Raw genomic sequence first — 17425 nt, 5'->3', positions numbered from 1 at the left:
AAGGGGGGTATACGACAAAGGTTACAGGTGAATATGTTTCTGATATTGTCAGAGAAATTGAAGAGTATGGTTGAATAAAAGCGAGTAGGTAAGTTAGTTAAGTAACAGGCGGTATTCTTCTGAGTCCTGGAAAACTATCCAATGATACCATGTCTTGCGGAACCTTTCTTGTGTGCCCTTAAGTGACGCAGAGAGGTCCTCCATCTCCTTGATCCAGCTAACTGTGTTTAGCCATAATGCCAGCGATGGTGGGTCTGTTTGCCTCCAGAGCCTGGCGATGCAAGACCTCGCCGCGGTCACAAGGAAGCGTACCACCGTTTTTTTTTTAGTTTTTTTTTTTTTGTAGGTAGCCAGCGGTATATTAGTATGGTGTAGGAGGAAGAGAGCTGGAGATTTTCGCAGAGAGAAATGGGTAAATTTAGATGAGATCTGCCAGACTTCTGACCAGAAGCCCGCCAGCATCGGACAGTCCCAAAAGACGTGTAACATGGTCCCATGTCCCTCTCCACATCTCCAACACGTGGGGGAGACAGATGGGAACATCTTGTGTAAATGGGCGGGCACCCTGTACCACCTGGAGAGGATCTTATAGCCGGATTCTTGTATTCTACTGGATATGGATGCGGAATGTGTGATAATAAAGATTTTGTCTCTGTCTTCCGAGGTGAAGTTAATTCCCAGCTCCTCTTCCCATTTCTCCATGTATTTTGGGGGCACGGCTTCCGGTTGTGAAGAGAGAATATTGTATATTCTGGATAAGGTGTGTCTAGCGGGGCCCTCTTCGGTACATATGGATTCGAATTTTGTTTTTGGTCGAGAGAATGCTTTAGGTTGGGGTAGTGACTGCAGAAAGTGTCTTAGCTGTAGAGTCTGCCATAGTGGGAGTGGGGCCGGAACAGTGGGTCCCATGAGCGTGTCCACCGAGAGCCACAGGTCATTTTGTATGAAATTTTCGGCCCTGTATCTACCCTCTGTGAACCATGTATGGAATATTCCCTTCTCCCCTCCAGGCTGGAAGTCTGGGTTACCTAAGATTGGGAACAGTGGGGATGGCCTGGGGGATATGTCTGCCCTATCTAATACCTTGGCTGCTACTGTTAATGTTGGTCCGATGGTGGGGTGGTGCGTTATCGCCACTGGATTCGGACCGCCAGACCACGGGAGAGCCACCAACGGCACTGGAGTAACGGCTTGCTTGATACCTATCCACTGCTTAAGTGCAGAGTGTCGGTGCCAATCTATTATTCGTACGAGGTGGGCTGCTTGGTGGTATCTCGCAAAGTCCAGCAGCCCCAGCCCGCCCTCTTTTTTTCGGTCTGGACAACGTGTTGCGTGCTATCCGGGATGCCTTTCCTGCTCAGGTGAATGCGGAGATAAGTGAGAGTAGATGTTGGAAGAAACCCTTTGGAACGTGTATGGGAAGGGCTTGTATTAGGTATAGTACTCTGGGGAGAATATTCATTTTAATGATTGACCCTCTGCCGAACCAGGAGAATGTACCTTTGGTCCACGAATTAAAGGGGTTGTCCCGCGCCGAAACGGGTTTTTTTTTTTTTCAACCCCCCCCCCCCCGTTCGGCGCGAGACAACCCCGATGCAGGGAGGTAAAGAAAGCTCACCGGAGCGCTTACCTGAATCCCCGCGCTCCGGTGACTTCTCTACTCACCGCTGAAGATGGCCTCTTCCTCCGTGGACCGCAGCTCTTCTGTGCGGTCCACTGCCGATTCCAGCCTCCTGATTGGCTGGAATCGGCACGTGACGGGGCGGAGCTACACGGAGCTACACGGAGCCCCATAGAAGACTGCAGAAGACCCGGACTGCGCAAGCGCGGCTAATTTGGCCATCGGAGGGCGAAAATTAGTCGGCACCATGGAGACGAGGACGCCAGCAACGGAACAGGTAAGTATAAAACTTTTTATAACTTCTGCATGGCTCATAATTAATGCACAATGTACATTACAAAGTGCATTATTATGGCCATGCAGAAGTGTACAGACCCACTTGCTGCCTCGGGACAACCCCTTTAAGATCCTGTCTGATCCGGCTTAGAAGCGCTGGGAAATTGGCCGAGTATAAGTCCTCATTGTTCGGTGTTAAGTTAGTCCCCAAGTATTGGATATGGTCTCTTGCCCATGTAAATGAAAAGAAGTCCTTGAGCTCCTCTATTTGGGGTTGTGTGAGAGTGACATTGAGCGCTGCTGATTTATGGTAGTTGATTTTAAAATTAGACAATGTGGAGTATTGTTTGATCTCAGCCAATAGGTTTGGCAGAGTTATTCGTGGGTCAGATATGAAGAATAATAGATCGTCTGCATAGGCAGCTATCTTGTGCTCTGTGTCTCCTGCGGTGATCCCATGAATGTTTGGTTTAGCACGGATTTTTGTCAGTAATGGTTCTAAGCACAAAATGAATATTAGAGGTGATAGGGAGCAGCCCTGTCTCGTCCCGTTCGAGATGGGGAATGATGTTGAGAGCTGGCCATTTACTCTTACTGCTGCTGTTGGGTGGGAGTATAGGTTTGTGATCCACTGTAACATGTTAGGTCCCATTCCCATGTGTGTCATCGTTGCAAACAGGAAGTCCCACTCCACCCTGTCAAAAGCTTTATCCGCGTCTGTGGACAATAGGCATACAGGCACGGGAAGCTTACGTGCTATGTGTATTAAGTTGATGGCTTTAGTTGTGTTGTCCCTAGCCTCTCTCATTGGGACAAAACCGACCTGGTCTTTATGGATTGTATCTTGTAGGTAGGGGGACATCCTGTTTGCAAGGATTTTGGCGAACAATTTCAGGTCCGCATTTAACAAGGAGATTGGGCGGTAGCTTTGGCACTGAGAGGGGTCCTTACCCTCCTTAGGGATGACTGAGATATGCGCTGTTAGAGTGTCTCTAGGTATTTTGTTCCCGGTGATTATGGAGTTAAAGGAGATGTCTCGAGGAAGCAGTGAATTTTTTTTTTTGCCCAGTCCCCCTAATTAAACATACATTACTAATTACCCCTGTAAATGACTTTCCTAGCTGGTTTCTACTTACCGTTCCAGCGTTTCAGCAACTTATAAAACTTTTTCCCAAGATGGCCGCCAGCTCTTTTCGCATCGCTTGCTGTAGCCCGACGTGCGCGCTCCCGAGACGCTACCAGCTGTGTCTCCATGGCAACCAGACGCCCCGCAGCCGCCGACCGGACCCCTGGAGTGAACACGGCCGACCTGTCACCCACCGCCAGGCAGAAGGTAACCGGCGCAGCCCCCCCCCCCATCACAGCGACAGCCCCCCCCCCCCGGCCCAGCGCTAGTTCCCCCGGCCCAGCGCTAGTTCCCCCGGCCCAGCGACAGCCCCCCCCGGCCCAGCGACAGCCCCCCCCCCCGGCCCAGCGCTAGTTCCCCCGGCGCAGCGACAGCCCCCCCGGCCCATCACTTACCAGGACAGCTGGACGGCGGGACAGCTGGGCGGCTTCTCCGGACAGCTCGGCAGCTCTGCACCTTCCTCTAACAGAGGAAGGTACAGAATGGCCGCTCCAGCGCGCTCCCGAGCAGTGACAGCTCGTCTGCGCATGCGCAGAAGAGCTGTAGCGGGGAGCACACTGAAGCGGCTCGTGCTGAAAGGAGAAGACCGGACTGCGCAAGCGCGTCTAAAAAAGCAAGCTGCCAGCGAATTTAGACGGAACCATGGAGACGAGGACGCTAGCAACGGAGCAGGTAAGTGGAATAACTTCTGTATGGCTCATATTTAATGCACGATGTATATTACAAAGTGCATTAATATGGCCATACGGAAGTGTATAACCCCACTTGGTTTCGCGAGACCACCCCTTTAAGGGCTTGGATGAAGTGGGGAGATAGAGTTTCCTTGTAGAGTTTCCGGACTTAGAATCTGCGAGCGCTTCTGCCAGTTCCGTTGGGGAAATGGGCGCCTCCATCATGTCTATTCCCTCCTGAGGGAATTTGCCTAGGTTCGCCTGTTGCAGGTAATCCCGGATTACAACTCTCTTTTGTTCTCTAGCCTGGCTTGATTGTGACGGAGATAGGTTGTAGAGGGAGTGGTAATATTCCCGGAACGCTTCGGATATTTGTTGAGGTAGGACCTGTGTGTGGCCATTAGGTGCGGTGATATGCGGGACATACGTTCTAGCTCTTGTGGTACGCAGGGCTCGTGCTAATGCGCGACTGGGCTTATCCCCAAATTCATAAAATTGGCGCTTACATTTCGTTAGAGACACTTTGGCCCGTCCCAGGCAGTGAGAGCGAGCCTTTTCCCTAAGATGGATTAATTCGGCTCCTCTAGTGCTGTCGTGAGTAGATTTGTGGGAGGACTCTAGCACCTGGATCTGGTCCAGGAGACCCTTGAGGTGTGCGGCTCGCTCTTTCTTAATTCGGGAGCCTATGCTAACGCAAAGTCCCCTTATCACGCATTTGTGAGCTTCCCATACCGTTAATGGGTCTACATCCAGAGTGGTGTTATGGGTAAAGTAGTCGTTTAATGTTTTGTGGATCTCTTCTGAGATTTCAGGGTCATGGAGGAGCGATTCATTGAGCCGCCAGTGCCATGTTCTGTTGTAGAGAGAGGGTAATTTCAGTGTTAGTGTGATCATGGCATGGTCCGAAAAGGTGATGTTGTCTATTGTAGCCGCTACTAGGGATGATAATGTGGGGTGCTGGAGGAGGAAATAATCAATTCTGGAATATGTGTTGTGTGGGTGGGAGAAGAATGTGTAGTCTTTAGTGTCGGGGTACAATATTCTCCAGGGGTCTACGAGTTGGTGTTTGTGGAGTGTTCTTTTGATCCTGCGGTGTATAGGTGCGGAGATGCTGTCTGATCCTTTTGATGTATCTATCCGTGGGTCCAGGGGGACATTAAAGTCTCCACCTAGCACCAGGGTGCCCTCTTTGAATTCGTCCAGGTCCTCCAGGGTCCTTTCAAGAAAAGACACCTGGTCGGAGTTGGGGGAATAGATTGCGGCAAATGTTACTGGTGTGCTGGCGAGCTTACCTTTGAGGAACAGGAATCTGCCTCCCGGATCATACCGCGTCTCTCCATGTTCCCATGGAATGGAGTTGGCTAGCAGGATTGAGACCCCCTTGGACTTGGACTCAGCATTCGTACTGTGGTATGCGTTTGGGAATCTGGCATCCGCGAACCTTGGACAGGCGTTCGTGCGGAAGTGGGTTTCCAGGATGAAGACCACTTGGGCTCTCTTCTTCCAAAGGAGATGGATGATGGAGGACCGTTTCTCTGGGACGTTTAGACCTTGTGCGTTAAGAGACATTATCAAAAGGTTGTTAGTATCTGTTGACATGGTTGCTTGAATACCTTAGGATTGTCTGCAGAAGGGGGGGATAAGGATGTTGAATATAAGGAGGATAGTCAAGAAAGAGCTGGGGGGGAGGGGGGGCAGTAGGGGGACACAAGACACAATAGGGAGAACGGGTCAACAAAGAAATTAACCTTCTAACCAACCTAGTGGCTAGCAACTATATTTTAATCAGGGAGCCTGCTACCCCAAAACTTAGGGCAAAACCAGGACCCCTGATACCCTACTGGAGAAAAACGTGGAGGAACACCCGAGTCCGCAAGGCCGCCTCCGGACTTTAAAGTCTTTTAACTTAGTATATCAGGTGGTAAGTCTGTGACAGTCTCTTCTTGTGGTTGCTTCTTTTCCTATGCAATCTTGCCTTGGAGCTCCATGCCACTATAGGTGAAAGAGCTAGTTGTCCGGGAAACTATGAGTAAGTGTAATGCAGTATAGTCTGCCAGCCGTGAGACTGCTTCATCCTGAGGGCGCTTTCTGAAGAAATTTCAATTATGAAAACTAACGAGAACGTAATTGACCGTACTCAGGTTCGTTGTACCGAATACTTGAGACCGTTTCCATGCTTGTATCAATAGTGTCTTCCACACGGGGGATCCTTTGGCTCAAAGTTGCGTCGGGGCAGGGTCCCAGGGTTCCGTCCAGTCCAGTATCGGGACTGCCGGGACCTGTAGGAACTCAAACGCACCTTCCAGGTCTGCCGGGGATCTGACTATAAAGATCCGTCCCCGCTTTCGGAGGATTAGATGAAAGGGGTGACCCCACTTATATGTAGCGTCTGCTCTGCGCGCCGCCTCGAGCAAGGGGCGGATCGTTCTTCGGCTGTTAAGGGTCAGTCTGGAGACGTCAGGCAGTATTGTAATCTCCGCTCCATGGAATTTGACTGGGCCTCTTTCCCAGGCCAGGCGTTGGATTTCCTCTTTTTGTCTATAAAAGTGCACCCGGCAGATTACGTCCCTAGGCAGGTAAGCGTTCCGTGTTCTACCCCCCATCGTTCTGTGCACCCTGTCCAATTCTATTTTTCTGTCTTCTGAACGCTGCAATAGTTTATTGAAAATGGCGGTCACACATTCATGAAGTGCGTCTGGGGGTATGTCTTCTGGGAGGCCTCTTAGTTTTAGGTTGTTGCGGCGACCTCTGTTCTCGATGTCATCAAGATGAAAGGTCAGGTCTCTAATCTGTTTCTGCTGCTTTTCTATTATATTAGAGAGCTGTTGGAAGTCTGTAGACAAGACCTCTGGGTTTTCTTCTAGGGCTGTAACCCATTCTGTCAGGGCCTGCACTGAGTGACTGACTGTGGCGATGGCTTTATCGTGTTTCTCTTCTATCCGCCGCAGTTGCAACTCTAGGTCTGTCTTGGTAGGTAATGCACGGATCATGACCCACAAGGCTTGTAATGTTTGAGAGTCATCAGAGGGCGGCGCTATTGGGTCGTCCGTGATCACTCTTGTAGGTAGTTGAGGGGAGTCAGGGCCTGGTGCGTTGCTATGGGCTCCTGTATTAACCCCTTCAGTGCACTGAAATCGCGTGTGTGGGGATGTGGGGCTCTCCTGCATCTCTATGGTATTGTCTTCATTTTCCATCCTGGTTTGGGTGGGGGCTGTCTCTTGACTATATGCACCTTTCTTTGCTGTGGTGTGGTGCCCTTGTCTGCTCGCCTCCTGTGGCCCTCCTTTCTTCATGTCCACCTTGGTTCTTGTAACCTCCGGTGTCTGGGCGGGGGCTGTCTCAGTGCCACCTGTGGGGGTCTTTTTGGCAGTGTTGTACCCCTGTCTGGCCGCAACAACTTCCCCCCTTTCCACTGAGTGGTTTAGTGTGTTGGTGGGGTATTTCTGTGGTGTCCCCTGGTCTGTAGCCCCTTTCCCCTTACTGACCGTTTCTGAAGCCCTGTCTGGCGCTTGGGTTCCCGCTCTTCCCGTGTTCTTTGGTCTTCGTTCCTCGTGCTGCCTCGGCGCCATGTTGCAAGAGGGAGGGGGGAGTCTTCCTGCTCCCTTGGAGTCTGTGAGTGGAGCCTCCGCGCCCCTGTCCTGCTCTGTGACAGGGTCTGCCGCTTTGCACCAGGTCTTGTGGTAGGTGTGCTTCTCTGCACCGCTGATGACTGGCTCCGGAGCCTCTGTTTCCCCTGCGGGCTTCCTGTTTGGTCCCGGCGTCTGGGTAGTGGAGTGCCGCTGCACTCCTGCTGTGCCCGATGTCAGCGCGCTCGTCTCCCTGCACTGCAGCTGTTCGGGCTCCCCTTGCTGTGCCGGGGTTTTCGGGTCTGTCATTTTCATTTGCAAAGGTGAGGAGGGAGCTTCTGTTCTCCTGGGCGGGTGTAGCGCGGGCTCCACGTGCAGAGCCGGCGCCATTCCGGAGGGTCTCTTCTCTGCTCCGGTGCCTGCTCCTTGCAGATATCTGCTCAGAGGGGACCTGTGAGCTTGTGTCTGGCTTGCCCTTCTCTTCCCCACTCTTGTCATCATTCGTGGGCTGTCTTCTGAGCTGTTTCTCGGTCGGCTGTTGTCTAGCGGCGACGGAGCTCCGGAGCTTGCGACCTTACTCCTCTATGTCCAGCCACGCCCCCCATCTCCATAGATTTTATTAAGCCTTCATTCACACCACATTATTGTCCCATCAGATACCCATTTCTGTATGCTTAAAAAAGTATATAGATATATTCTGTTATGTATCCATAGGCTTCTGTTGGGAAGACACAGGCCAGAGGTGTATCCTTTGAGCATAAAGTTATCAGGTTTATATTTGGATACTATACATTCACAGAATAATACCACCTTACAGTAAATACATAATTCTGTGAAGTATTGACCGAATAAGATGGTTTTCACCCTGTATTCTGCAGTGTTTGTTTGCTTTATGTGTTACAAAAACTGCATGAATGGCCTTACAAGTCTCCCTACTCGCTCACCTTGTAGGTGCTCTCCCTAAGGAGAAAAGATAGCAGTCCTGACCCCCATCACAGGCCTCTCGCTAGCCAAGCCAGAAACCTACTGCACACTGATGAGGGGCAAACACCCTGAAACAGCTGTCTGTGTATAGATTCTGACTTGGCTTTCAATTCCCAGTCATTGTTACAAGGCTTGTATAAAGAGTCTGACATTGACTTGCAGGAAAGCTGCCTTCCACTAGGCTTCTTACGGTAGGGCTTCTAAGAGGCGTTTTCCAGTAGGATAATGCTCGGCCGCACACACAAGGGTGTCACAGGAATATCTCCATAACATTGTCACACTTCATGGGCTGCCCGTTTATCAGATTTATCACCAATAGAACATGTATGGGACCATCTGGAAAGTCCACTTCTACAGCCTACAAGTTTGCATGATATAGCTCATTTACAGTAAATGTGGACTGATGTACCGCAGGATAACATACAGAATCTGCATGCCTCTAGGCCCACCTGTATCACATCTTACATCCAAACAACAGGCGGCCCAACGTGGTCTAAAAGCCTCTCTTTAATCGTTCAGTTTTCCACAATAAATTCTCCTTTTGCTCTAATATTGTAGTCACTTATATCAACGTTACAATCAAGTGTAAAAAGTGTCATTTAATAGGACAACTCCTTCTAGGTTCTTTGATTTTGTTTTTTGTTAATGAGTATATTTTTCTGTGTGGTGTTCTATATTATGAAAAGCAAATTGCCAAAATTACATAATTATTTTGACCGTTTCTTTTCCATTATTATTTTACATCCAGCATAACTTCCGACATGAGTTATGAAGAAAGTGAAGAGAGTGATTCTATACTAACTCCAAAAGTGAACAGCGTTTTCTCTCTCAGTGAGTTCTCTATATTATGTTTCTTTCTACTAGTAATGGATTTTATGTTTTTGTAAAAGTTCGTTTAGGGGTTTCACTATATGCTGTATGCACCGCTCCCATTTTAACTGTTGTACACTCAAATTTTTATCACTCCTTATCTGTCTTAGGCCACCTGCACATGAGCGGGTCGGATCCGGCAGCGAGAATTCTCGCCGCGGGACCTGACCCGAGAGCCTGCAGGGACGAGCGCGTACTCACCCACGCCTGGCGGCCCCGGCTCTTTCATGTGCCGGCTGCAGCCGGAGCCGGCGGCCGGGTGAGTGCGTGCCCTGCACAAAAATAGGACATGCCGCGGTTTGTTTGCCGCGCGAGATTTCGCGCGGCCAAACCGCGGCCGTCTGCATAGGAGTGCGTATTGTAATGCACTCCTATGCAAACTTTCAGTGGCGGAAATCCCGCGGGAAATCCCGCGGCGGGATTTCCGCCCGTGTGCAGGCAGCCTTAGGCTGGATTCACATCACATTCAGAGATTGGTATGACAATTGATAACAGTCCTACAAAACAAAGTATGGAACTGTATGCCTAAACAGTTTGTCTGTCGTTGACTGCCATTAAAAATGTATAATACATTTACAATTTAAATACATTAATCCTTTGCAATCCAATTTTAGATTCAGGGTTTCCTAGGGGGCTTTCTCTTTCTGCCATTATACAATGGCGCCATCTACTGGCTAGAGCCAGTACTGCAGTATGTGACATGCCAGACAGGCCCCCGACAACATACCAGCCAGTAATCTACAGTAAGAATACCCTGCAGGATTTCTTCTGCCATCAGAGCTGTACAGCCTTCAATCAGAATGTCTTTAAACGGATAAGTGGATTGCAAAGGGTTAAAAAGCTGTCTGATACTCTTTTCAATACAGTTGGGGCTGGAGGATCCCCACATATCCCAGTATTCCAAAAGGAGATCCTTTTGGCATAGGTTTATCAATAAAAAAATCCATAGGCATGTTGGCAAGTCTTGATAAAGGAACTTGCCAAAAGTCATGGGACAGGAACACCTATGGGAATGTTTAATTTGCAAAAAAGAAAGCTGAGAGGAGACTAAATAACAGTCTACAAATATCTGAAGGGCTGTCACAGTGCAGAGGGATCAGCCCTATTCTTATTTACACAAGGAAAAAGACTAGAAGCAATGGGATGAAACTGAAAGGAAGGAGACACAAATGAAATATTAGAAAAAACTTTCTGACAGTGAGGGTGATCAATGAGTGGAACAGGTTACCATGGGAGTGTTCAAACAAAGGCTGGACAAATATCTGTCTGGGATGATTTAGTGAATCCTGCACTGAGCTGGGGGTTGGACCTCTTAGGTGAACAAGTTTGTACAACAACCGAAACGCTTTCTCCATTTTTGTATAATACACGTTTTGTAAAATAAAGCAGGAAGTCTGAATAGCAAGAAGCATCCCGTTTGTGAAATATACATGAAAGATAGCAATAGAGGGCCACTCAGGACAAAGAAAAGACACCTCTTTATCACTACGTATCCCCATGCTCTTATCCTCCTCCAACAATTTCTTCAACTGCGCAATGCACCCCTGTTGGGGGTTTACTGTAATTTTTCTGTATGTATCCGTGTTTTTCAATATGTCCTTAACCAATTTGGCATATAATTCTGCATCTAGTACCACAACGTTTCTCCCTTTATCTGATTTTTTTATAATCAGGTTTTCATTGGATGAACCCCTACAGGGGTGCATTACGCAGTTGAAGAAATTGGCCCTCCATGGCCATCTTTCATGGCTTACCCAAATTACACAAGGGCACTTTTCCTTCATTCATTAAGCACCCATGAGCAGCCACTGCACTCTCCACTGTGGGTGGTAATGTCTTCTATAACATATTCCCATTAAACGTGCGACACTGTGGAATGTTAAATGCCCGCACAAATTTGGAAATAGAATGTCCCATCCATCTGGCACGCACTATCATGTCTCTTTCCAACTACAATAATTCATATTTTCTTTGCCAAGAGCACGCAGGCCAGTGTTCAGCCTCACTCACAAGATAACACTTCACAACTTGTACAGGTGTGGGTGTTCCCAAGCGTCACCTGAGGTAATTCCGCTTCATAAACAATTTACTTCCTGCTATCCCATGACTTTTTGCATGTTGGGGCATATTTGTTGTTTTCAAAGAAATGGGTTTTTTTGTTTACTTTTTTAAAGCTAAGGCATGGAATGAATAGGTAAAAATAAACAAAAATATAAAAGGGGAGTACTTGTATTTGTCTTTATTATTATTTCCATGCTAATAAAAAGTCTAGCAGAAACTTCCTATTTTTTTATCAGTCTACTCACTTTAAAAAAAAAAAAAAACAAGCAGGAGATATAATAAGCCATTACTCGCTTTGACAGAAAAACCTCTGTGTGCATCCAGCCTTATTGCTCTGAACTATTTTTACAAGTCCCAATATACATAGAATATGCTCCTGCAAAAAATATAAACCATTATAATATTGTAATATATAAATTAAAGAATTTATAAGAATCATTTATATAAATTATATTATAATGTATATTTATTTCTTTACAAAAGGTGGATTTCCAAAGAAAAAAAAGTGTGTTTCAAAGAGAAAACCTAATAAGAAGGTATGCCTCATAGCTGTATGAGGGCTTGTTTTTTTTGGGGGGGGGGGGGGGGGAGTTGTATATTTTAATGGAACCACTCTAAGATACATATTATATGTTGTATAACTTTTATAACCATATATACTCGAGTATTAGCCGACCTGAGTATAAGCCGAGTCAATAAGTTTTACCACAAAAAACTGGTAAAACTTATTGACTTGAGTATAAGCCGAGCTATACTCGAGTATATGCTGGGTGAAAAAAAACCCTCCATACTCACCTCTGAGCCGCCGTCTGTGTCACTGGAGGCTGTGCGGAAAGTTGCTTCAATTTCTGTGTTCCCGGCTGGAGAGGACAGCTAAGAGGATTTAAACAGCTTGCCGAACCGGAAACACAGAAGTCGAAGCAGCTTTCCACACTACCGCCAGGGACACAGACGCCGGCTGGAAAGTGAGTATGTAGTTTTTATTGGTACCATTTTGAGGTACTGATGACTTTTGTATTGCTTTTTATTACATTTTTGGGTAGGTGAACACAACACAAATAGCTGTTCTGGCTTTTTTCTCTTTTTATTTATTTTTATGGCATTTAACATGCGAGATAAATAACAAAATATTTTCATTGTTTGGGTTGTTACGAATGTGCTAATACTTATCTGTTGTTGGGGTTTTTTGGGGGTGGGGGGTATTTTATCCATTTTAAAGCAAGCTTTGTAACAGAATTTTTTTGTTTAAATTAAACTTTATTGACTTTTTTACGCTATTTTTAGTCCCCAAAGGGGACTTAAAGATGTGGTAATTTGATTGCTAGGATAGTACATTACATTACTTCTGTAGTGCATTCTACTAAGCCTATGACAGCAGTCTATTAAACTCTGTGAGAGGCGGGGCTTAATAGGCTGAGTTACAAGGCAGACATGGAGGGCTTTGTCAGGTTTCCAGCTGCCATGGAAACCCCTTTGTACCTTGCGATCACACTGCGGAATACTGATGGGAGACAGAGCCTCGTTATCAGTAGTCAACTAAGCCATCGCCTTATAAAGGTGTATATGTGGAGGTTTAAAGCCTGTTAGTGACCACTGTAAAATGGCGTATTGGTGGTCACTAAGGGGTAAAGCAAATAAAATTTTAAAGCCTTTTCCTTTTTTTGTAACACATATTTTAAAAAAGCATGGATTTCATATTTTTCATATGGGATGTGAACTGATGTAGAAATATATTTGTTAGTATCAGTTTGTTTTTGCAGGATAAAATAATTGCAGTATAACCTTATGCACGCTGATGTTTTTGCTTAGAAAAAAGAGCGCTTGTCAATTGCTGATATTTATTATTATGGGACTACAACTCTGTTAACTCTAATGCATGTATATGTATACACTGCACTAATAGCCCTAAAGTACACTCGCTGCATTAAAAAATCCATCCCCTAGAAGGAGTTGTCAGAATAGAATGAAACTTTCTATGTGTGATTGTAACGTTGATATAAGTGATTACAATATCAGAGCAAAAGGAGAATTCATTGTGAAAAACTGAACACTTGTAGGGAGGCTCTAGTATCCTGTTGTACCACCTCTAGCTTGGATGTAAAATGTGAAACGGGCAGGCACGGTGGCTCTGGTACCCTGTTGTACTGCCTCTAGCTTGGATGGAAGATGTGATATAGGGGGGGGGGCATGGAGGTCCAAGTACCCTGTTGTACCGCCTCTAGCTTGGATACAAGGTGTGATATAGGGGGTCATGGAGGTCCTAGTACCATGTCGTACCGCCTCTAGCTTGAATGCAAGATGTGATACGGGCGGGCCTGGAGGTATACAGGTTTTGCATGGTATCCTGTGGCATATCTGTCCAAATTTGCTATAACTAAGCCTCTGGATCGTGCAAACCTTTAGGTTGTCGAAGTTGTCGTCTCAGAAGGTCCCATATATGTTCTATTGGCAATAAATCTGGTGACTGGGCAGTCATGGAAGTGTGACAATGTTATGAAGATATTCCTGTGACACCCTTGCTGTGCGCGGCCAAGCATTATCATGCTGGATAATGCCTCTTAGAAGTCCTGCCTTAAGAGGCAACACATGTGGCTGCAGGATGTCCTGAACATATCACTGAGCTATCATTGTCACTCGTACCACTACTAGGGGTGACCGACTGTCATATGCAATGGTCCTCCAGAATATCATATCAGCAGTGGAGGAAATGTGCCACTCCACAGTAAAGGCAGGATTAAGGTGCTCACGTCTAGGTCTCCAGATATGAACACGGTGGTGGCAGTGCCCAAACTGGACCTGTGCCACTCCACACCAGTCCAGTTTCATCACTCGCTATACCGCTGCAAACAGAGGCAAAGGTGGGTGGGTGTCAAAGGCACTACACATAATGGGTGCCATGAGACCAAATGTCCTTAGCCAAGCACCTGTAAATGGTTCAGACAGACACAGGGGCCTGTGTCGATAGTGCCACCTGTCTCTGAATGGCGGATAATGAAACAGTTGTAAATGCTCATGCTTGTTGGATGATCAGACAAGCTTCTCTACTAGGGGTCTGTTGAGGGTCAAAGGAGAAGGCGGAACTTCTAGGGTCAAGACTACAGCAATGAAATCTTCTCCAACGTGATGTCAGGGTCTCACAGTACAGGGAACATCAGAGGGATCGGCTTCCTTTTTTTGAGAAGAAAATCTGGTTGTTTGCTGCTACATTAATGGCTTGATGAAATGTGTGAATTTGAACCATGATCCAACTAAATGGAGGCTTTTCATAGACTCCTCCAAGCTTAGTTTGAAAGATGTATTACTTCACAACGGCAACCATCTTCCTTCTATTCCTGTTGGTGATACTGTTCAGATGAAGGAGACTTATGCAAACATGACAGCCCTCCTCGACTCAATCAAATATGCTGAACACAAGTGGAAAATCTGTGGCGATCTAAAAGTCATCGCTGTACTCTTAGGAATGCAACTGGGGTACACTAAATACTGTTCCTTTTAAGTATGTGGGACAGTAGGGATAGGAAATCACATTACATTTAAGCGGACTGGCCTACCGAGAAAAAATGCCATTGCCGAGCCTCTCGTGGACTCAAAAGATGTTCTTCTTCCACCCCTTCATATAAAGCTGGGTTTAATGAAAAATTTTGTCAACGGTATGAACCAGGAAAGACAGGCATTTAAGTACTTAAGAGACAAATTTCCTAGATTGAGTGATGCAAAGGTTAAGAAAGGTATTTTTGTTGGGCCACAAATTCGACAACTTGTAAAGGATCCTGCATTTGGCCAAGTTTTGGAGGGGAAAAAAGGAAGCTTGGCAACCCTTAAAGGGAGTAATTCATGGATTCTTAGGCAACAAAAAAGATAACTACACTTAGTTGGTGACAGTACTTCTGGAAAAATACCATCAACTCGGATGCAACATGTCCCTTAAAATCCATTTTCTCCACTCCCACTTAGACTTTTTCCCTCCTAGTTGTGGAGCTGTCAGTGATGAGCGCGGAGAAAGATTCCACTAGGATATTTCTGTAGTGGAGAAAGATATCGGGCCCGTTGGAATGAAGCAATGCTTGCGGATTACTGCTGGTCTGTGTGTAGGGATGCTCTGGAACTCTCTTACAAGAAGCAAGCCAATAGAAAATGATCTCATGAAGTCACTACATGATTCTCTTCACACCAAACCACCTGCCAGGAATTCTTCCATCAATTTAGAACTCTTGAAATGTAATGGTCAATGAAAAAAATTTCAAATGCACTTTCAATGTTGTTAGCATATGTAATTAAAATGTATAATTTCTCTTTATCCGTTAAAATAACATACTTCCACCTATTGTATATCGCAGAAACTAGAGCTAATAAAATTTTTTTGTCATATTCGTTTTTCTCACCCCTAAATCAGTAAGATTTCACTTATGTAGTTAAGTAAACATTCCGAAATTTTTTCTTTAGTTGGCCAGTGTTATTTGTGTGTGTAAATAGGCCTTTAGTTCACATTCATTTTAATGGGAGCTGGGCCTACAGTACCACCCAGGCTACTGCACAATAGTATCTGCTTCTGGCTCCGTATGCAAACAGTGACCCAGTGAACAGTTGATGGGCGTGGGTCCCAGGTGACAACCACTGATCAGCTAATGATGACTTATCCTGAGGATATATCACCAATCTTCGAAGCTGGACAACCACATTAAAGTTCTATGCCAGTGATGGCAAACCTTTTAGAGACCAAGTGCCCAAACTGCAACCCAAAACCCACTTATTTACAGTAAAGTGACAACACCTCAGAGGGCGGGGCTTATCATGACGTACAATTTTACCCCCATCGTTCTAAAAAGGACAGGGCCGCTTCAAAATAGATAGTGTGCAGATTTTGACTGCTTTTTGGACGCGAAAATACTGCAGAATGTACTCAGCAGAAATTTCTGTGGAAAATTCTGCAGCATTTCTGCATCCAAAAGACAGTCAAAATCTGTACACTGTCTGTTTTGAAACAGCCCTGCCCATTTCTGCCACATGTAAACATGCCCCAGCGATAATCGTGAGCTCCCCAGTGGCCCCAGCGATAATACTGACACACACAGCGGCCCCAGTGATAATGGTGACATTAAACAGCGGCCCCCAGTATAATAGTGACTCCCCCTTCTCTACCCCCGACAGTGGCCACCAGTATCACAGTGACAGCCCAAAGCGGCCCCGGGCAGTATTAATACTGACACCCCACAGCGGCCCAAGTAGTAATAATAATAGTGACACCCCAGAGCAGCCCCCAGTAGTAATAATAGTGACACCCCCCCCAGCGGCCCCCAGCAGTAATAATAGTGACACCCCACAGCTGGCCCCCAGTAGTAATGATAGTGACACCCCACAGAAGCCCTTAGCAGTAATAATAGTGACACCCCAGAGTGGCCCCCAGTAGTAATAATAGTGACACCCCACAGCAGCCCACAGCAGTATTAATAGTGACACTCGACATCCGCCCCCAGCAGTAGTAATAGTGACACACCCCAGAACGGCCCCCAGTAGTAATAATAGTGACACCCTACAGCGGCTGCCAGCAGTAATAATAGTGACACCCTACAGCGGCCCCCAGCAGTAATAATAGTGACACCCTACAGCGGTCCCCAGCAGTAATAATAGTGACACCCCAGACTGGCCCCCAGTAGTAAAAATAGTGACACCCCACAGTGTCCCCTAGTAGTAATAATAGTGACACCCCACAGCGTCCCCTAGTAGTAATAATAGTGACACTCCACAGCGTCCCCTAGTAGTAATAATAGTGACACCCCACAGCGTCCCTTAGTAGTAATAATAGTGACACCCCACAGCGTCCCTTAGTAGTAATAATAGTGACACCCCACAGCGTCCCCTAGTAGTAATAATAGTGACACCCCACAGCGTCCCCTAGTAGTAATAATAGTGACACCCCAAAGCGTCCCCTAGTAGTAATAATAGTTACACCCCACAGCGGCGCCAGCAGAATAATAGTGACACCCTACAGCGGCCCCAACAGTAATAATAGTGACACCCAACAGCGGCCCCCATCAGTAATAATAGTGACACCTCGGACCGGCCCCCAGTAATAATAATAGTGACACCCCACAGCGGCCCCCAGCAGTAATAATAGTGACACCCTACAGCGGCCCCCAGCAGTAATAATAGTGACACCCTACAGCGGCCCCAGCAGTAATAATAGTGACACCCCAGACTGGCCTCATGTAGTAAAAATAGTGACACCCCACAGCGGCTCCCAGCAATAATC

The 17425-nt window shown here is 46.7% G+C and overlaps 1 protein-coding gene across 7 annotated transcripts in view; it reads left to right on the top strand.

Moving 5' to 3' along the window:
* The window catches only part of LOC136582647 (uncharacterized), a 125156-nt gene that overhangs the window by 72690 nt on the left and 35041 nt on the right, over positions 1-17425 (top strand). For 6 of the 7 annotated variants that reach the window (XR_010787206.1, XM_066583854.1, XM_066583840.1 and 3 more), the window contains 2 exons: positions 8993-9075; positions 11659-11711. Coding sequence is in view for 6 of the 7 variants with exons in the window: in XM_066583854.1 (XP_066439951.1) it covers positions 8993-9075; positions 11659-11711 (136 nt within the window). In the remaining variant the exon portion in view is untranslated. The remainder of the gene's footprint in view (positions 1-8992; positions 9076-11658; positions 11712-17425) is intronic. The other variant, XM_066583846.1, reaches the window with a different exon arrangement.

The sequence above is a fragment of the Eleutherodactylus coqui genome, chromosome 1, assembly GCF_035609145.1.
Source record: "Eleutherodactylus coqui strain aEleCoq1 chromosome 1, aEleCoq1.hap1, whole genome shotgun sequence".
Classification (NCBI taxonomy): Eukaryota; Metazoa; Chordata; class Amphibia; order Anura; family Eleutherodactylidae; genus Eleutherodactylus; species Eleutherodactylus coqui.
Note: the sequence above shows the minus strand (reverse complement) of the source record. Positions and strands in the feature narration are given on the sequence as shown.